The sequence below is a fragment of the Lactuca serriola genome, chromosome 4 (genome assembly GCF_051521515.1).
Source record: "Lactuca serriola cultivar US96UC23 chromosome 4, Lser_US96UC23_V15, whole genome shotgun sequence".
Lineage (NCBI taxonomy): Eukaryota > Viridiplantae > Streptophyta > Magnoliopsida > Asterales > Asteraceae > Lactuca > Lactuca serriola.
In genome coordinates, this window is record NC_136411.1 from 186211654 (window position 1) to 186227620 (window position 15967).

Here is a 15967-nt window from a genome sequence, read left to right on the forward strand (position 1 = left end):
AACGTATTATTCTATTAATAATCAAGTTGAAATGTAAACAAATAAAATGAAAATCCACCACCACCATCACCCTCCTCCACTCCTACCCCATCATCAACCACCATCATCCGCAACTACATTTCTTCAAATCTCGCCCACCACCTTCATCATCATCAATACATCACAAGGGAAGGAGACAAAGACAAAAACATTAAAAATACCCACATTTAAATCGAAGCGGAATTTGTGGGAGATTCCATCGTCAGTGACACTCTGTTCTTTGCAATACGCTTGACTACAATTTCCTTTATTTTTTCTTGATAATTTTTATTTTTGTTCAAGAGGAGAGAGAGAGAGAGAGAAAGAAAGAGAGTCTTAAAAGAGAGATAAACATAAACCTCCTTTTTTCTGTGAGCTACAAGTCAGTAAAAGCATATTATCTGAATTACGTCAATCTCTTTGGATATATACCATACACCAATACTTGTAAAAAGTGTTTCGTCTTTTTGGCGTTCTCTAGTCAGCTTTTTCTTGTTTATATAAAACTCTCAAGCAGATGAGAAAAGCCCAATTTCCATAGCATGACCTCTTATTATTCCATCGATTAAAGATCTAAATTCTCATAATCTTGTTTCGTAACCCATATCAAATTTGGGGATTTTGATTGAAAAAGTCACACCCCTTTTTCCTTTGTGGAGGGTAGGTGAATCTTTTTCGTATTTATTTAATATACATATATAGAGAGAGAAAGAATTGGGAAGACAGAGAAAACTGAAAGATGGGTTCGTATGGAATGTTAGCAAGGAGAGCCGTGTCTACTGAAGCACCCGTCATGGTTCAGGTCAATTTCACTCTCTTAGCCCTAAATTTGGTTCCTTTTCTTGATTCGGGAGTTGCATGTTCTAATTCAAGGTCTTTTTTGATCTGGGTTTGCTTCTTTTCTTGTTTTATGTGTGAAAAACTGTGTTTTTTTTAATCTTATGGGGATATGTGTGTTAATTCTTTAAAATGAAAGTGTAACATGTTTGCAGATACAAGAATTGCTTCGAGGTATCAAGGGTGCAATATCTCTAGCCCAGGTTGCTTATTTTCCCTTCTTTCCACTTCTTTTTATTAACATTTAATTAGTATTCCCTCTTTTCCATGATTATAGCTCAATTTCCAAAACTCACAAAGATCAATGATGAATCCGGAAAACATTTCGTTCTTTTTCTTTTATTTGACAAGTGGGTTCTAATTCTAATTCTTGATTGAAGTGACCGATTAAGATGAACGCATTCAGTTCAAATTAGGTTATTAAATTTGAAATTTCCCGAAAAGAGACATGTTTGTTTATTTCGTAATTGTTTTTTCTTAAAAAAAAACAGGGTGTTGTGTATTGGCAACCACCAAAACCAGCTTTAGAAAAGGTGAAAGAGCTTGTGTGGGAACCTTCAATCAGTCGATATGGTGCAGATGAAGGTCTTCCTGAGCTTCGAGAGGCATTGACTAAAAAGGTTTTGTTAAACACCATATAATTAAATAATTACATTCATATGAACATATTCTAATAGTTTCGTTTATTTACAGTTGCGTGAAGAAAATAAGCTAACTAAATCCTCAGTGATGGTAACTGCAGGGGCAAATCAGGTAGTTTGGGCTGATTCTATTTCGTTATTCACTTATTTGTATGAATAGATTGTAAATTGTAATGATTGTATTTTATCTTTAAAAATTAAAATACATTATTTGTTGCAGGCATTTGTGAATATTGTTCTTGCATTGTGTGATGCTGGGGATTCGGTTGTTATGTTTGCACCATACTACTTCAATGCTTACATGTCATTCCAGATGACAGGTGTCACCGACATTCTTGTGGGACCCGGTGATCCAAAGACACTTCATCCGGATGCAGGTTGAGACCTAATTCATGTTTCATGCACTTTCAAGTTTCAAATTCTTAGGCCTTAAGCTAATCTAGCAATCCTGATGGAATGTGTGTCGTATTTTTGTTTAGTGGTGTTTTATTCCATTCGAATGACACAACACTTTATGACATATTTCCATTATTTTATGAGAATTACACTTTATGAAAAATTGCAATATAATCATCATATTATTTACTTCAGATTGGCTAGAAAGAACTTTGCGGGAAACTAAACCGACACCAAAGCTTGTTACAGTTGTTAATCCAGGGAACCCATCTGGAACATACATCCCTGAACCCCTTCTCAAGGTTCTCTCTCTCTCTCTCTCTCTCTCTCTCTCTCTCTCTCAACAATGGTTTTAATGATATTTTAAATGGTTGTTTATGTTTTTGTAGAAAATATCGGATATCTGCAAAGATGCTGGATGTTGGCTTGTTGTAGATAACACATACGAGTAAGTTACTTTGATTGTAAAGAAATTTTTTGTTTTTGATTTTATGATGCAAATTAGGCTCCATACATTTACTCTTAATTTATAGAAAATGTGAAATGTGGATATAAATGGAGAAATCACAATTCGCTATTATATTTAACCATGAGAATTGCATAATTGCGTAAAAGCTTAACCAACTTTGATAATTTTCTCAATTAAGGTAACCAACTTTTTTGCCCCCTAAAAAAAGACTAAAGTTTCAAAATTTGTATTTAAGGTCATGAGCTTTCCTTTCTTTCTTGGTAAAGGTAACCAACTTTCATTTTTATAATATAATATAATATAATATATATAAATATAATAGGGTGGGTTATTAGTTGTCAGTTATCACTGAATTTGTTTGAGAAAGAATTGTTTCAAGTTGCCAACAAAGGCATTTTATCTTTTAAAAGGGTAATCAACTAATGTTTTCTATATATTACCAGCTATTTCAGGTTGAACAAGTCACCCCTCTTTCCAATTTTACACTTTTGGCCCAGATTTTAAATTTTGTTATGAATTTGGTCCGAACATTAAATTTTATTACGAATTCATCGCAACTTTAGTTTAATTTACGAATTTATTTTTCTACAACTTTTTAAAATTTTTTACAAGCTTTTAATTTTTTTTTCTTATTTTTTTCAGTTAAAAATAAAAATAAATTCTTTTACAACATTTTTACAAGTTTTTATAAAAAAATTTACTACTTGTAGTACTTATTTACAAAAAAGTTATAAACTTGTTTTACATTTTTGAATACAACGTTTTAAACTTGGGTTACAACTTTTTAATTTTTTTTACACTTTCATACAATTTTAATACAGTTGCTTGTAAACAAAAGTATTTTGTAAATGTTTTAAAAAAATTAAAGCTTTTTTATATGTTTTAACTAAAAGTTTATAGTTTTTTCTAAACAATGTTTTAACCTTGTTTTACATTTTCTTAAACGTTTTTTTTACACATTCATACGACTTATCTTTAAAGAAAGTATTTTTAAATGTTATAAAAGAGTATACAGAAGTTATAAAATATATATGAAACGTTTTAAAAATTTTGTAAAAAAAGTTTATAAATGGTTGTATGAAAGCTATAAAAAAAGTTGTATGAAAATGTAAAAAAAAATTAAAAAGTTGTAAGAAAAGTTTAAAACATTTACAAAAGTTGTATGAAAATGTAAAAAAAAAAAGTTTACAAAATTATAACCAACCCATCCAGTAAATTTTTTTATGAAAAGTTGCAAAAATATTGTAAAAGAATTTAAGAGAACTGTGAAAAAACTAAGAAAAAAAATCTTAAAAAAGATTGTAAAAATTTCTAAAAGAGTTGTAGAAAAATAAATTTGTAAATTAAACCAAATTTGGATGAATTCTTGATAAAGTTGAATGTTTGGACCAAATTCGTAATAAAACTTGAAATCTGGGCCAAAAGTGTAAAATTGATAAGAGGGGTGACCCGTTCAACATGAGATAGTTGGTAAATATACAGAAAACATGAGTTGGTTACCTTTTTGAAATAAAATGCGTTTGTTGGCAACTTGAAGACATTTTGAAAAGTGTCTTTCCCAAATTTAGTGATAATTCTATATAATAATATGGTTATTCAAAACTATGCTTGGAGTAATTATCCAATTTTTTGTATTTTAAACCGTTTTCTTTCTAGCTAAAGGTTTAATTTTACCAATTTGACATGTTATCAATAAAAAATAACCGACATTGACCCATTTTCACTTGAATGGTTTGAAATTGCGTCCTCTAATTCATCTTTATCTCCATATATTCTCATATATATTTCAAGATTGTATCATCAAGACATGATGTTTTTATTGGAATTTAATCATCACAATAAACAGGTATTTCATGTATGATGGTTTGAAACACTCTTGTATTGAGGGCAATCACATTGTCAACATCTTTTCTTTCTCCAAAGCTTATGGGATGATGGGTTGGCGAGTTGGATATGTAAGTCTCACCTTCTTATCAAACACATTTTTTTAATGCTTTTTATTTCTTTATACACACACACACACACATTTTTTTAATGCTTCTTTTACTTTATACACAAACACATTTTTTCAATGCTTCTTTTACTTTATATACAAACACATTTTTTGAAAGCTTTTATTACTTTATACACAAACACATGTTTTCAAAGCTTTTATTACTTTATACACAAACACATGTTTTCAAAGCTTTTATTACTTTATACACAAACAAATTGATTATAACTCGTTTTATTCATGTAACTTTTAATGACATGGATTTTTTCTAACTTTTTATTATTTTAATTGAATTACATTTTTATCTCCTTAAAATAACAAAAAAAAAAAAAAAACTTTTTGTTATTACTTAATTTTTAATTAAAACTTCGTTAACTGTAATGGTTAATTTTTAATTTTTGTAACTAAAAGTTTCTAAAATATGGTTAATTTTGCTTACCTTCTTGTAGTAATGGTGTTTTGTAAAAACAAAAAATAGTTTGTTACCCATTTATGACATTAACCCTTAAATTTATGTATTGCATTTACATATAAACATATAATATAAAAGAATTCATGAAAATTCATCCATTCCCGTACGCCAATGAAACATGATCACGGAATGTAATGACTCATTCCATTACTTTTCTTATTCCATTCCATTCCCCTCTATCACAATTCACAGCGACTACAAATGTGTAATTGCAGATAGCATTTCCTATGGAAGTGGAGGGATTAGCACCACAACTCCTGAAAATCCAAGACAACATTCCGATATGTGCTTCAATAATCTCACAACGACTAGCCCTTCACTCAATGGAAGAGGGATCACAATGGGTCACAAATCAAGTCAAAGATCTAGTCAAAAACAGACAACTTCTTGTTGATGCATTATCACCATTAGGAGAAGGTTCTGTGAAAGGAGGTGAAGGAGCCATTTACCTTTGGGCAAAATTACCTGAAAACTTCATTGATGACTTTGAAGTTGTTCGTTGGCTTGCTAAGAAACATGGTGTGGTTCTAATCCCTGGAACCCCATGTGGGTGTCCAGGTCATGTTAGGATCTCTTTTGGTGGATTGGTGGAGAAAGATTGTATTCTTGCATCTCAGAGGCTCAAGAAAGGGTTGGAAGAATTGGTCAAAGATGGAATGCTTTGACTATGGTGTTTAGTGTTTCTTTGAAATGTTGTGCTTCTTGATTGGAAATTCATCAACATTGATAACAAGTTTACATGATTGAATTTTTACAATAAATGGAAACTTTCGGATGAACATGATGAAGCTCTCTTTATTGTTATTTTTGTGGTTTCTTGGATGTGTATTCATCATATCTTTCTTGTTATTTTTGTGGTTTCTTGGATGTGTATTCATCATATCTTTCTCATTCATATTCATTGGTGATATTTTCCATTTCTTTCCCATTACAATATTCCATGTATACTTGAAGCGGTGCCTATAGGGATCCCATTACAATATTCCAAACATCTCTTTAATGCTTTTATCTCACTCCTTTTAAAAAACATGCCTTACCATATTAGATGTGGTTTTAGGATCTTGATGACACAAATTTAATCATTACACAATTTCAACCTTTATTATTAAAACAAAAACTTAATCATACATCCCGTTTTGGATACCCAGATTGAATTGCAACTTATATTCCATAAAACAGAATAAAGAACAAAACATATCAAACAAAATCTTAAACTCATACCATATTCAAAAACCTTAATGTCAGGAATGTCTTCGCATCAGTCTTCATCACTATCTTCACATAAGCCTACACAATCTACGTATGATCAAAAAATTATCTTTACATGTATAAAAAAGTTTATATATATATATATATATATATATATATATATATATATATATATATATATATATATATATATATAAAACTTATCTTTACATGTATAAAAAACGTTTTTAAAGTTCTTTTTTGATTTAAATACTTCTATAAATATATTTAATAATACGTATAAATACGTTTAAATGAAAAAAACTTTGAAAACGTTTACAGTTCTTTTTTGATTTAAATACTTCTATAAATATATTTAACAATACGTATAAATACGTTTAAATGAAAAAAACTTTGAAAACGATCCTTAAGGTGTAAAAATATATAAAAATGTTTTTTTATATATAATGTGGGACAATTTATGAAATAGTCTCAATATTTTGGTTTTTGTAGAACAATCCCAATATTTTTGCCCAATTTACGAAGTAGTCCCAAATTAGTTTGCTACTAGATGAACCGAGACAAAAGGGTCATAATGGAGATTTCCTATATATATATATATATATATATATATATATATATATATATATATATATATATATATATATATATATATATATATATATATTAAAACAGAAACCTGATGATGTCACCCTCAGCAATCAGAACCATTCATTGGATTTCCTTGATTGATTTCAACCCTTAGATCGTTCTTCATATTTCTGGTGATGTCATCCTAAGAAAACAATTCACTATTTATTGAACGCATACTAAATTCGATTGATTACGTCCGTCTGTCATAACTACTTTCCATATTGAAATCGAAAAATCAGCCACCAAATTAGCGTTTTTTGATAAGCCGATGAGGATGATTGCAACATATTTGATTGAAATCCTTTCTGAATCGTTTCCTCAAGGTCAGCTATCATGCCATTACATCGTCTGTTGATTAGGGTTCTATATTGTTAACCATCTTTTTATTTTGATTGATTTTCACATTCATTAATCTTAACCAACATAGTTATCGATTGATTCTAATCATCTTCTCTCTCAAATACGAGAACTTAATAAACATTTGTTATATGTAGGTGCTTGAAGACGAAGAAAGAAGAAGAAAGAAAAGAAATCCAGATTATTATCGGTTGATTATGTTTTATATATACACTTTGTCTGTTTTGTTGTTGAAGATCATGATCTTTGTATATATAAACCCCCAAATATAGGGGATTTCTTTCTCGATTTCAAATTAGGTTAACTCCAGGCTAGGTTGGTGCGACTTTGCAGGAGGACATCACACCTATCTAGGTTGTTCTGGGTAAGACTCAAAACGTAATTATTTCAACCGAGCACGTGAATAGTTTTAGATCTCTTCTAATATAATGTTGCCTTATAATCGATTATGGACTAAATTGACCAAGTCTATTATTACAAATTTTTTTAAGTTTAAATAACATCTATGTTGACCAAGTCTATTATTGTCAATTTGTTCAATTTGTTTTAAGTTTAAAGGTAACCTCTTTAATCTTTGGCTTAAGCCACTGAGTTTGTTATTCCACAAACAAGATTTTATAACAATATTTTTTTTAAGTTTAAATAACAACTATGTTGACCAAGTCTATAATTGTCAATTTGTTTTAAGTTTAAAGGTAACCTCCTTAATCTTTGGCTTAAGCCACTGATTTTGTTATTCCACAAACAAGATTTTATAACAATAATTTTTTTTTTATTGTTTGTAACAAACTATGTTGAACAAGTCTATTATTGTCAGTTTGTTTTATGCTTAAATAACAAACTATGTTGACCAAGTCTCTTATTGTCAAATTGTTTTAAGTTTAAAGATAATTTCCTTATGACTAAGGGTATAATTGTCAACACGAGCACATACTCTATAAATTTTAATTTCTTTCATGAATCTTATATTCTTATTTATGCATATTATCATTCCAATTATACCGTCAATCATAAACACTTTTCAAAATAATTATATGCATATTTATCATGTTTCAATATATAGAATCCAGTCATTTATGATTAAATCGTTTAATAAGAAAATATTATCTTTAAATCTCTTCAAATTCATGTACCCTTATCAATTTCAAATCCGGTCATTTAATTATATATCTTATTAATTATGGATGTAAATCATATATTTTTTATAACTATTTTAACTTAATATAGTATCATGACTCATGTTTTCCAATTATATCATTTTCCATATTTTGTTATGATATATAGATTTAAATATCTTCTAAAATCACTGTTTACCACTCTATATATGCTTATTAACCCTATATAATATTACGTATCATACAAATCACGAAAATTTTTTCTTCAACCTCTCAATCACGAAAAAAAGTTGTTTCTTCAACCTCTCTTTACACTTGTTGCTGCCTACTTCCATCATCCATCATCCATCATCCATAACAGGTTCCATTATCCTCTGCAATGTTTGTTTTTGTTGTTATATTATGAATCATGTATGAAATGATGTTTTGAATATGTTTATCATGTATGCAAACTGGTTTATTTTTTCTTTTCTTTGGTGTTAAAATATTTAATAATTCTAATTCTTCTTAATTCACATTCTGTCATCGAACTTCCTTTGCCGAATGCTATTTGGTTTCCGTCTTTATTGACTTTAAAACTGTTTTTTTGGTGAAAGTGCGGTTTACACTTTTTCCTTCATTAAAACAACAATCATGACAACAACAATCGCTATCAAGGTGCATAAAACCAACATGTTGAAATATATCGATGTATTAGGCAACAATGTTTACAAATAATATGGACCATTTATGTTACAATCTCCTAAATGACCATGTATTCAATAAATTCTGCCACATGGATCATAATATAATTACACTTTCAATGTTGTCCCATATTATCATTAATAACAATTATATTTCAACTATTTTTTAAAAGTATATATACATTATATCATCCTACTTTGTAAATCTACAATAGGATCCCAATATTTAACTTTGACGGTTAGACTTTGGCCAAAAAGTTACTTCTTCATCCCTTAATCTTTGGCTTAAGCCACTAAGTTTGTTATTCCACAAACAAGATTTTATAACAATAAATTTTTTTTATTGTTCGTAACAAACTATGTTGACCAAGTCTATTATTGTCAATTTGTTTTAAGTTTAAATAATAAACTATGTTGACAAAGTCTATTATTGTCAATTTGTTTTAAGTTTAAAGGTAATCTCCTTAATATTTGGCTTAAGCCATTGAGTTTGTTATTCTACAAACAAGATTTTATAACAATAATTTTTTTATTGTTCGTAACAAACTATGTAGACCAGGTCTATTATTGTCAATTTGTTTTAAGTTTAAATAACAAACTATGTTTACCAAGTCTATTATTGTCAATTTGTTTTAAGTTTAAAGCCAATTTCCTTATGACAAAGGGTATAATTATCAACACGAGCACATACTTTACAAATTTTAATTTCTTTCATCAACACACACACACACACACACACACACATATATATATATATATATATATATATATATATATATATATATATATGGTTAAAATTTTTCTTATGTCTCATAATATTTATATCCATGATTTTGTTTTCCTATTAATGTAGTTCAAAAAAGAAAAAGTCAACATCTCATAACTCAATGGGAAATCCTTTTTCACTGGAGTTCTTGACTGTTGATGAGCTAATAGGTTTGTTGGATTTTATAAATCCATTAGTTAAGCAATTTAGAATGGCACGTGATCGATTTAGATCGAATCCAACAGAGCGTATTAGGCTTAAATTAATTGGGACAACAGAAAAGGACGGTAGACAGTATAATCTTCCTACCACAAGTGAGGCTGACGCACTTATTGTAGGTGATATTGACGGTTCCGATTCACGAGATATTCTTTTGGAAACTCAAAGTCGTCAACTTCAACGTATTAATGAGTTGCATCCACAATATCTTTCACTTCAATATCCTTTATTGTTCCCTTATGCCGAAGATGGATTTCGGTTGGATATATTACATCGTGGTGTTGAAGAACCAAACTCCAAAGGACGAATAACACTTACAATGCGATAGTTTTTTTCTTATCGTATACAACATAGAACTAATGAAATATCTTTAATATTACGTTCCGAAAAACTCTTCCAACAGTTTTTGGTTGATTCGTATACAATGGTTGAAAATGATCGACTTAATTATATTCGGTTTAACCAACCAACATTACATGTCGCTCTTTATGGAGACTTGGCCGAGGCTTCTCAAGAAGGAACTGAAGATGCTTCTGCGATGGGAAACCGTATTATTATTCTGTCTTCTTTTATGGGTGGCAGCCGTTACATGCAACATAATTACATAGATGCAATGACTTTGGTTAAGTGGTTTGGTTATCATGATCTTTTTTTTAACCGTTACATGTAATCCTAAATGGCTAGAGGTAATTAGATTCGTTGAATTTGAAAATCTTAAACCTGAAGACAGACCCGATATTTTGAGAAGAATATTCAAAATAAAACTTAATTCACTAATCACTAGACTCAAGGAAGAAATTTTTTTGGGTGAAGTCAATGGAGGTAAATCTAAAATCTCATTATTCATTTTATTTTATTTTGATTTTATAATATCATGCGTTAACCAAGTAACATATTTACATCATATAGTTATATATACAATCAAGTTTCAAAAAAGGGGTCTTCCACATTGTCACATATGCCTATTTTTAGAAAACAAAAGTCTAAACTTCCAAATCCCGAAGACATAGATCGCGTTATATGTGCTGAATTTCAGGACAAGAAACTTGAACCAGATTTGTATCAAATTGTTTCTGACAACATGATACATGGACCTTGCGACAATGATTTTCTATTTATGCCATGTATGAAAAATGAAAAATGTTCTAAAGGATTTCCAAAAGACTTTACAAATGATACATATATTGACAATGATGGTTATCCAGTTTACCAAAGACGCGACAACGGAAACAATGTCATGAAAAACGGAGTTTCTTTGGACAATAGGTATAAAAATTAAATTTTTATTTATATAAACATTTATTTCTTTATAAATGTTATCTTTTATAGGAAAGATAGGTTAAATGATCGTAATTTTTTTTATGACAGTTTGTTTCTTTTTTCAAATATGTTGTTCCATATAATAAGATACTTTTAAAGCAATACCAAGCCCATATGAATCTTGAGTGGTGTAATCAACTTGGATCGATAAAGTACATTTTTAAGTATATTAAAGAAGGTCCAGACAGGATCACCGCGTCTTTTTATGATGCCAAAAATAACAAAAAACAACATAAAGAAAATAACGATCGTGATGAAATTGTTGAGCATTACAATTATCGTTATATTTCCGCTTGTGAGGCATGTTGCAGACTTTTAGGTATGACATTCATTATAGAACACCACCTGTTGAAATTCCTCGTTTCACCTACAAGACAAACAACCTGTTGTGTTTAAACCATCCCAACGTGCTACTAATGTTGTTTCTAAATCAACTATTTTTGCTTCTCAATTTTTGGCTTGGATGGAATGTAATTGCTACGGCATAAAAGGAAAGGGAGTTATCCTATGTTGAATTCCCAACTCAATGTGTTTGGAATAAATCAGATAAAGTATGGGCAAGAAGAAAAACAAAGACAAAGTCACTTGGCAAAAATAATCATGTGTCTCCCAAGTCTGGTGATGTTTATTACTTGTGCATTTTGCTCAAAAAAGTAAAGGGCACTACTTGCTATGAAGATATTAGAATGGTTAACGAAACCGTTTATGACTCTTACAAAGATGCTTGTTATGCTCTTGGTCTATTAGATGATGATAGAGAGTACATATATTCTATACAAGAAACGCATCATTGGGTCACTGCTTCTTTCTGCAGGTCTCTATTCGTTATGTTGATTACATCAGATAGTCTACCCCGGCCTCATCATATTTTTAAAGAGACATATAATTGTCTTTCTGATGATGTCGTTCACGTTCGTGAACAAGAAATAGGCGAGAAAGGTACATTTACACAAAAAAAAACATTCCCACTTTAATTGATATTATAATAAATTATTTCATTACTTGAAGCTAAAACTGGAAGCAATTTACCACCTAACATTGTCATACATTGAGAAATATTTATTGAGCTGTGACAACCGTCAATTTTCGGTCAAGTCAAAGTCAACTAAAGTCAACAAGTCAAACCGGTCAACTCAATTTGCCCGTAGGTACTAGAGTTTACGTTATGTAATTTCTAAACAACTCTCTATTCTAATGAGAGATCATAAATCGAAAAGTGCGTACATCTAGATCTCCTTAACCTAAAACGGTGGTACGTGGAGAGCCAAACCGATAAAACAATGTTACATACTCATCGGGAGTATGCAAGATCCTTAAACAAGGCTTAACGGGGTTTACGGACCTTGCATTGCGAAGCCGGACACTCAAAAAGGTCACCAATGAAACCTCTCTCAATCGTTTTCACTCCATCTCTTCTTATCAGAAATCTCTCCCAAATCTCTCTAAGTATGTGAAATCTCTCCCAAATCTCTCTTTGTATGAGAAACCTCTCCAAGAATGTCAAATCTCTCCCAAATCTCTCTAAGTATGTGAAATCTCTCCCAAATCTCTCTTTGTATGAGAAACCTCTCCAAGAATGTCAAATCTCTCCCAAATCTCTCTAAGTATGTGAAATCTCTCCCAAATCTCTCTTTGTATGAGAAACCTCTCCAAGAATGTCAAATCTCTCCCAAATCTCTCTAAGTATGTGAAATCTCTCCCAAATCTCTCTTTGTATGAGAAATCTCTCCAAGAATGTCAAATCTCTCCCAAATCTCTCTAAGTATGTGAAATCTCTCTCAAATCTCTCTCAAAATCTCTCTCAACTTTCTATAATCACTCGGGGCATTCCGACCCTCGAATTTGGCGAAAACAACCCAAAAGCGGAAGTCTACGCGAAAAACGGGCTTGAGGAACCGAAACCCCTCTTAGGACCCGAAAGTCCTCTTAGGAACCGAAACCCCTCTTAGGACCCGAAAGTCCTCTTAAGAACCGAAACCCCTCTTAGGAACCGAAAGTCCCCTTAGGAACCGAACCCTCCTGATGAAGAAGGCTGCTGAACCGAACCGAACCTCACTCAAAGAACCGAACCGAACCTCACTCAAAGAACCGAACCGAACCTTCGCTTCTGACCCTTCGGACCGAGCCCTCGGACTAAGCCTCGCCTTCGCCTTCTTCTTCTGGCTCGCATTCGCTTCCGGCTCGGCACCAGCCTGACCGAACCTCGGCCTAGGGACCGAACCTCGGCCTAGGACCGAGAGGTCTCGCTGGGAATGCTTTTTCTCCCGGTTTTCTACTAAATTTGCGTTTTAGGCCCGTTTTTAATTGTTTTAACACGGGATTTTCACCCAAAACTTTATTTTAACATATAAGGACCCTTAACTATCAATTAATCATGTTTTTAAGGATAAAACCTTATCCAAAAGAGAGTGGGTGAAGTACAAAGGTAGAGTGTTGACTTTACTTATTTCTATGACACAAGCAACCACTCCCATACCCACTCCATGTCACTATTCATCACCAGCCCATCCCTAGTCACTTCATAGGTCCTTTCTCATTATTTTCAACTATTCCCACGTTCTTAGGACTGGAACATCTATCCTCTCTCCTCACAATTTAGTCATTCTCTCATTTTTACCAAGAATCACACTCCAAACTCTCTCATCTTTTTTCTCTCTAATTTGAGAATTTCAAGGCATACTCCAAGACTCTTCTCCTACAATTAGTAAGTATCATCATCTTTCTTATGATTATTACACATCCTCCTACTCAAAATCAAAGATTGCTTACACAAACATCATCACATTCTTGTTAGATCTTCGAATCTTCAAGTGATTTTTCAAGTGTTCTTGGGTTGAACACTTCTCTTCTTCAACACTTACCTACTGAAATCACTCAAGGTGAGTTCATACCCCTACATTTTCATGTTTTCTCAAGTTTTTAGGGGGGGGGGGGGGAATACAAGTTAAAACACCAAGAACATAACTAAACTTTTCTAACAGCCTTCATCAGAAACGTTTAACTCCATTCACGGACTGTTTTGGACGACTTAAACATTTTTGTTTTCAAAACTGTTTTAGGTGTAAGTAGTTCAAGTTCTTAGCTTTAAAATGACTACTTACACATCTCCATACGATTTTTCTACAATTTATGGTGAATTTTACAAAACTGCCTATCATTTCAAACACCAATCCGGACCAGTCTGTGATTATGGACCTTTTCACCCAAGTTAGGGATCATTAAAAATCATGATAAAAATTATGAGTAAACTAGACACATTTTGGGAACTCTCAGAATTTACGGATTTAGTTTTCAACTTCGTATGATTTTTCTATGACTTTTCAAAAACAGTGTAGAAAGGTTGAAAATTAGTTAACAGCTTATAACTTTCATAACACTTTGTATTATGTTGAGCAAAGTGTATAACGATAAGTTCTAAATATTGAATGTGTTTTCCTCGTTAGTTTATCATCATAAACTGAAACATAGTCATTCATGATAATATTATTCATTCATTTAGAACACGTATATTAAGCTATACTGAGCATAGTTTATGGATTCATAGCATTAAGGCATTTTCATAAAAGAATTCTTATACATTACAAACGTTTTGGATAAACTATAATAGGTATAGTTTATGTATCATTTACTTCTCAAACTTATTTACCAAAGGTTTTCAGTTTAGTTCACGTAAATCTGTTAATGAATAAATTTGTGAGTCATTCCCTTCGGGTTACTTCCAAAGTAACAAAGTCAAAAAGTCCTGTAAATTGTAACCAGAGTCTCTTGTAGGGAGAACGTGATAGTTGTGTATAGATCTATATTGGGTTTGACAAACCCACACTAGAGCTGCTTGCAACAGCTAGACCGGCAGGTCTGTGGTGACAAGTGTCATTTAACGGCGACGCCTGAAGAACGTCGTATTACGAGGCCGTCTATGTCAAGTATGGTTATGATAGCTCACATGTGGTATTAACAAATCATAAGATTTACGGGTTCTAACTTTAAATTAGCGAGTTATGTCTATTTAGCTCACTGAAATTACTTTAAGTATGGAAAAATACTTATACGCCTTCATATAAAAAAGGGATGTCGATTTAAAATCACTTTTTACATCAACAATTACATACTTTATTGTATACTTTCGGTCTTGGTATTTAAGACTACACATCATTCATTACGGGATTTTTCTCACATCAGAAAGGGTTTTATGCCGATTTAAAACCACTTTTATATTTTTAAGTATGACAAATAGTTGTTCATTTTCGGTCCTGGTATTTAGGACTACATAACTTTTGTAAGGAAAATATTGGATTTTTCTTGGTAACATACATCTCTTTACAAAGATCGATTTTCAAACTCTTACTGTCAAAAGCTTATGAACTCACCAACCTTTGTGTTGACACTTTTCAAAACTACTTGTATTCTCAGGAATTCAGTGAAATAGGAAATCAACCACATTTTGAGGATGGGACGATAAATCGTTGAACAGTTCATTTTGTATCATAATGTAATTGATTTGAATCATGTAAACATATACTTTGGTGTAATTTTTTTCAATTATATTTATGATGGTTGTATTTACTTTGAGCACTATTATACTCGTTGTTGTGATACTCTACATGAAGTCCTCCACCCCCGGACGTTTCCGCCATCCTTGGTTTGGGGGTGTGACATGAGCTGTGGACTGAGTCTTAAGCAAATACCCAATATGCCATTACATGATCACAAATATATTCAAGATTCTTGCAATATGTTAATTCAAGATGAGCTTAATTATGATCCGTCCAGTCTTGAATCTGAACATCAACAACTGCATTCAAAATTAAATGGCGAGCAAAAAATGTTTATGATATAATT

At 31.4% G+C, this 15967-nt stretch overlaps 1 protein-coding gene across 1 annotated transcript; it reads left to right on the forward strand.

Annotated features, from left to right (window-relative positions):
* Nucleotides 1-611: 611 nt before the first annotated feature.
* LOC145103036 (Pyridoxal phosphate (PLP)-dependent transferases superfamily protein) lies at nt 612-5610 on the forward strand. The gene is made up of 9 exons (XM_079040570.1): nt 612-820; nt 1011-1058; nt 1347-1475; nt 1549-1608; nt 1717-1873; nt 2088-2194; nt 2282-2340; nt 4208-4316; nt 5042-5610. Exons 1-9 carry the CDS (start codon nt 758-760, stop codon nt 5489-5491), a joined length of 1182 nt encoding a protein of 393 aa, XP_078896696.1. The 5' UTR covers nt 612-757; the 3' UTR covers nt 5492-5610.
* Nucleotides 5611-15967: the final 10357 nt, after the last annotated feature.

Bases quoted from the DNA above. Each gene is read 5' to 3' on its own strand.
- LOC145103036 (XM_079040570.1), top strand. From the start codon at position 758: ATGGGTTCGTATGGAATGTTAGCAAGGAGAGCCGTGTCTACTGAAGCA. The intron at 1,609-1,716 runs GTAGTTTGGGCT...TATTTGTTGCAG, and splicing joins TAACTGCAGGGGCAAATCAG to GCATTTGTGAATATTGTTCT. The intron at 1,874-2,087 runs GTTGAGACCTAA...TATTTACTTCAG, and splicing joins GACACTTCATCCGGATGCAG to ATTGGCTAGAAAGAACTTTG.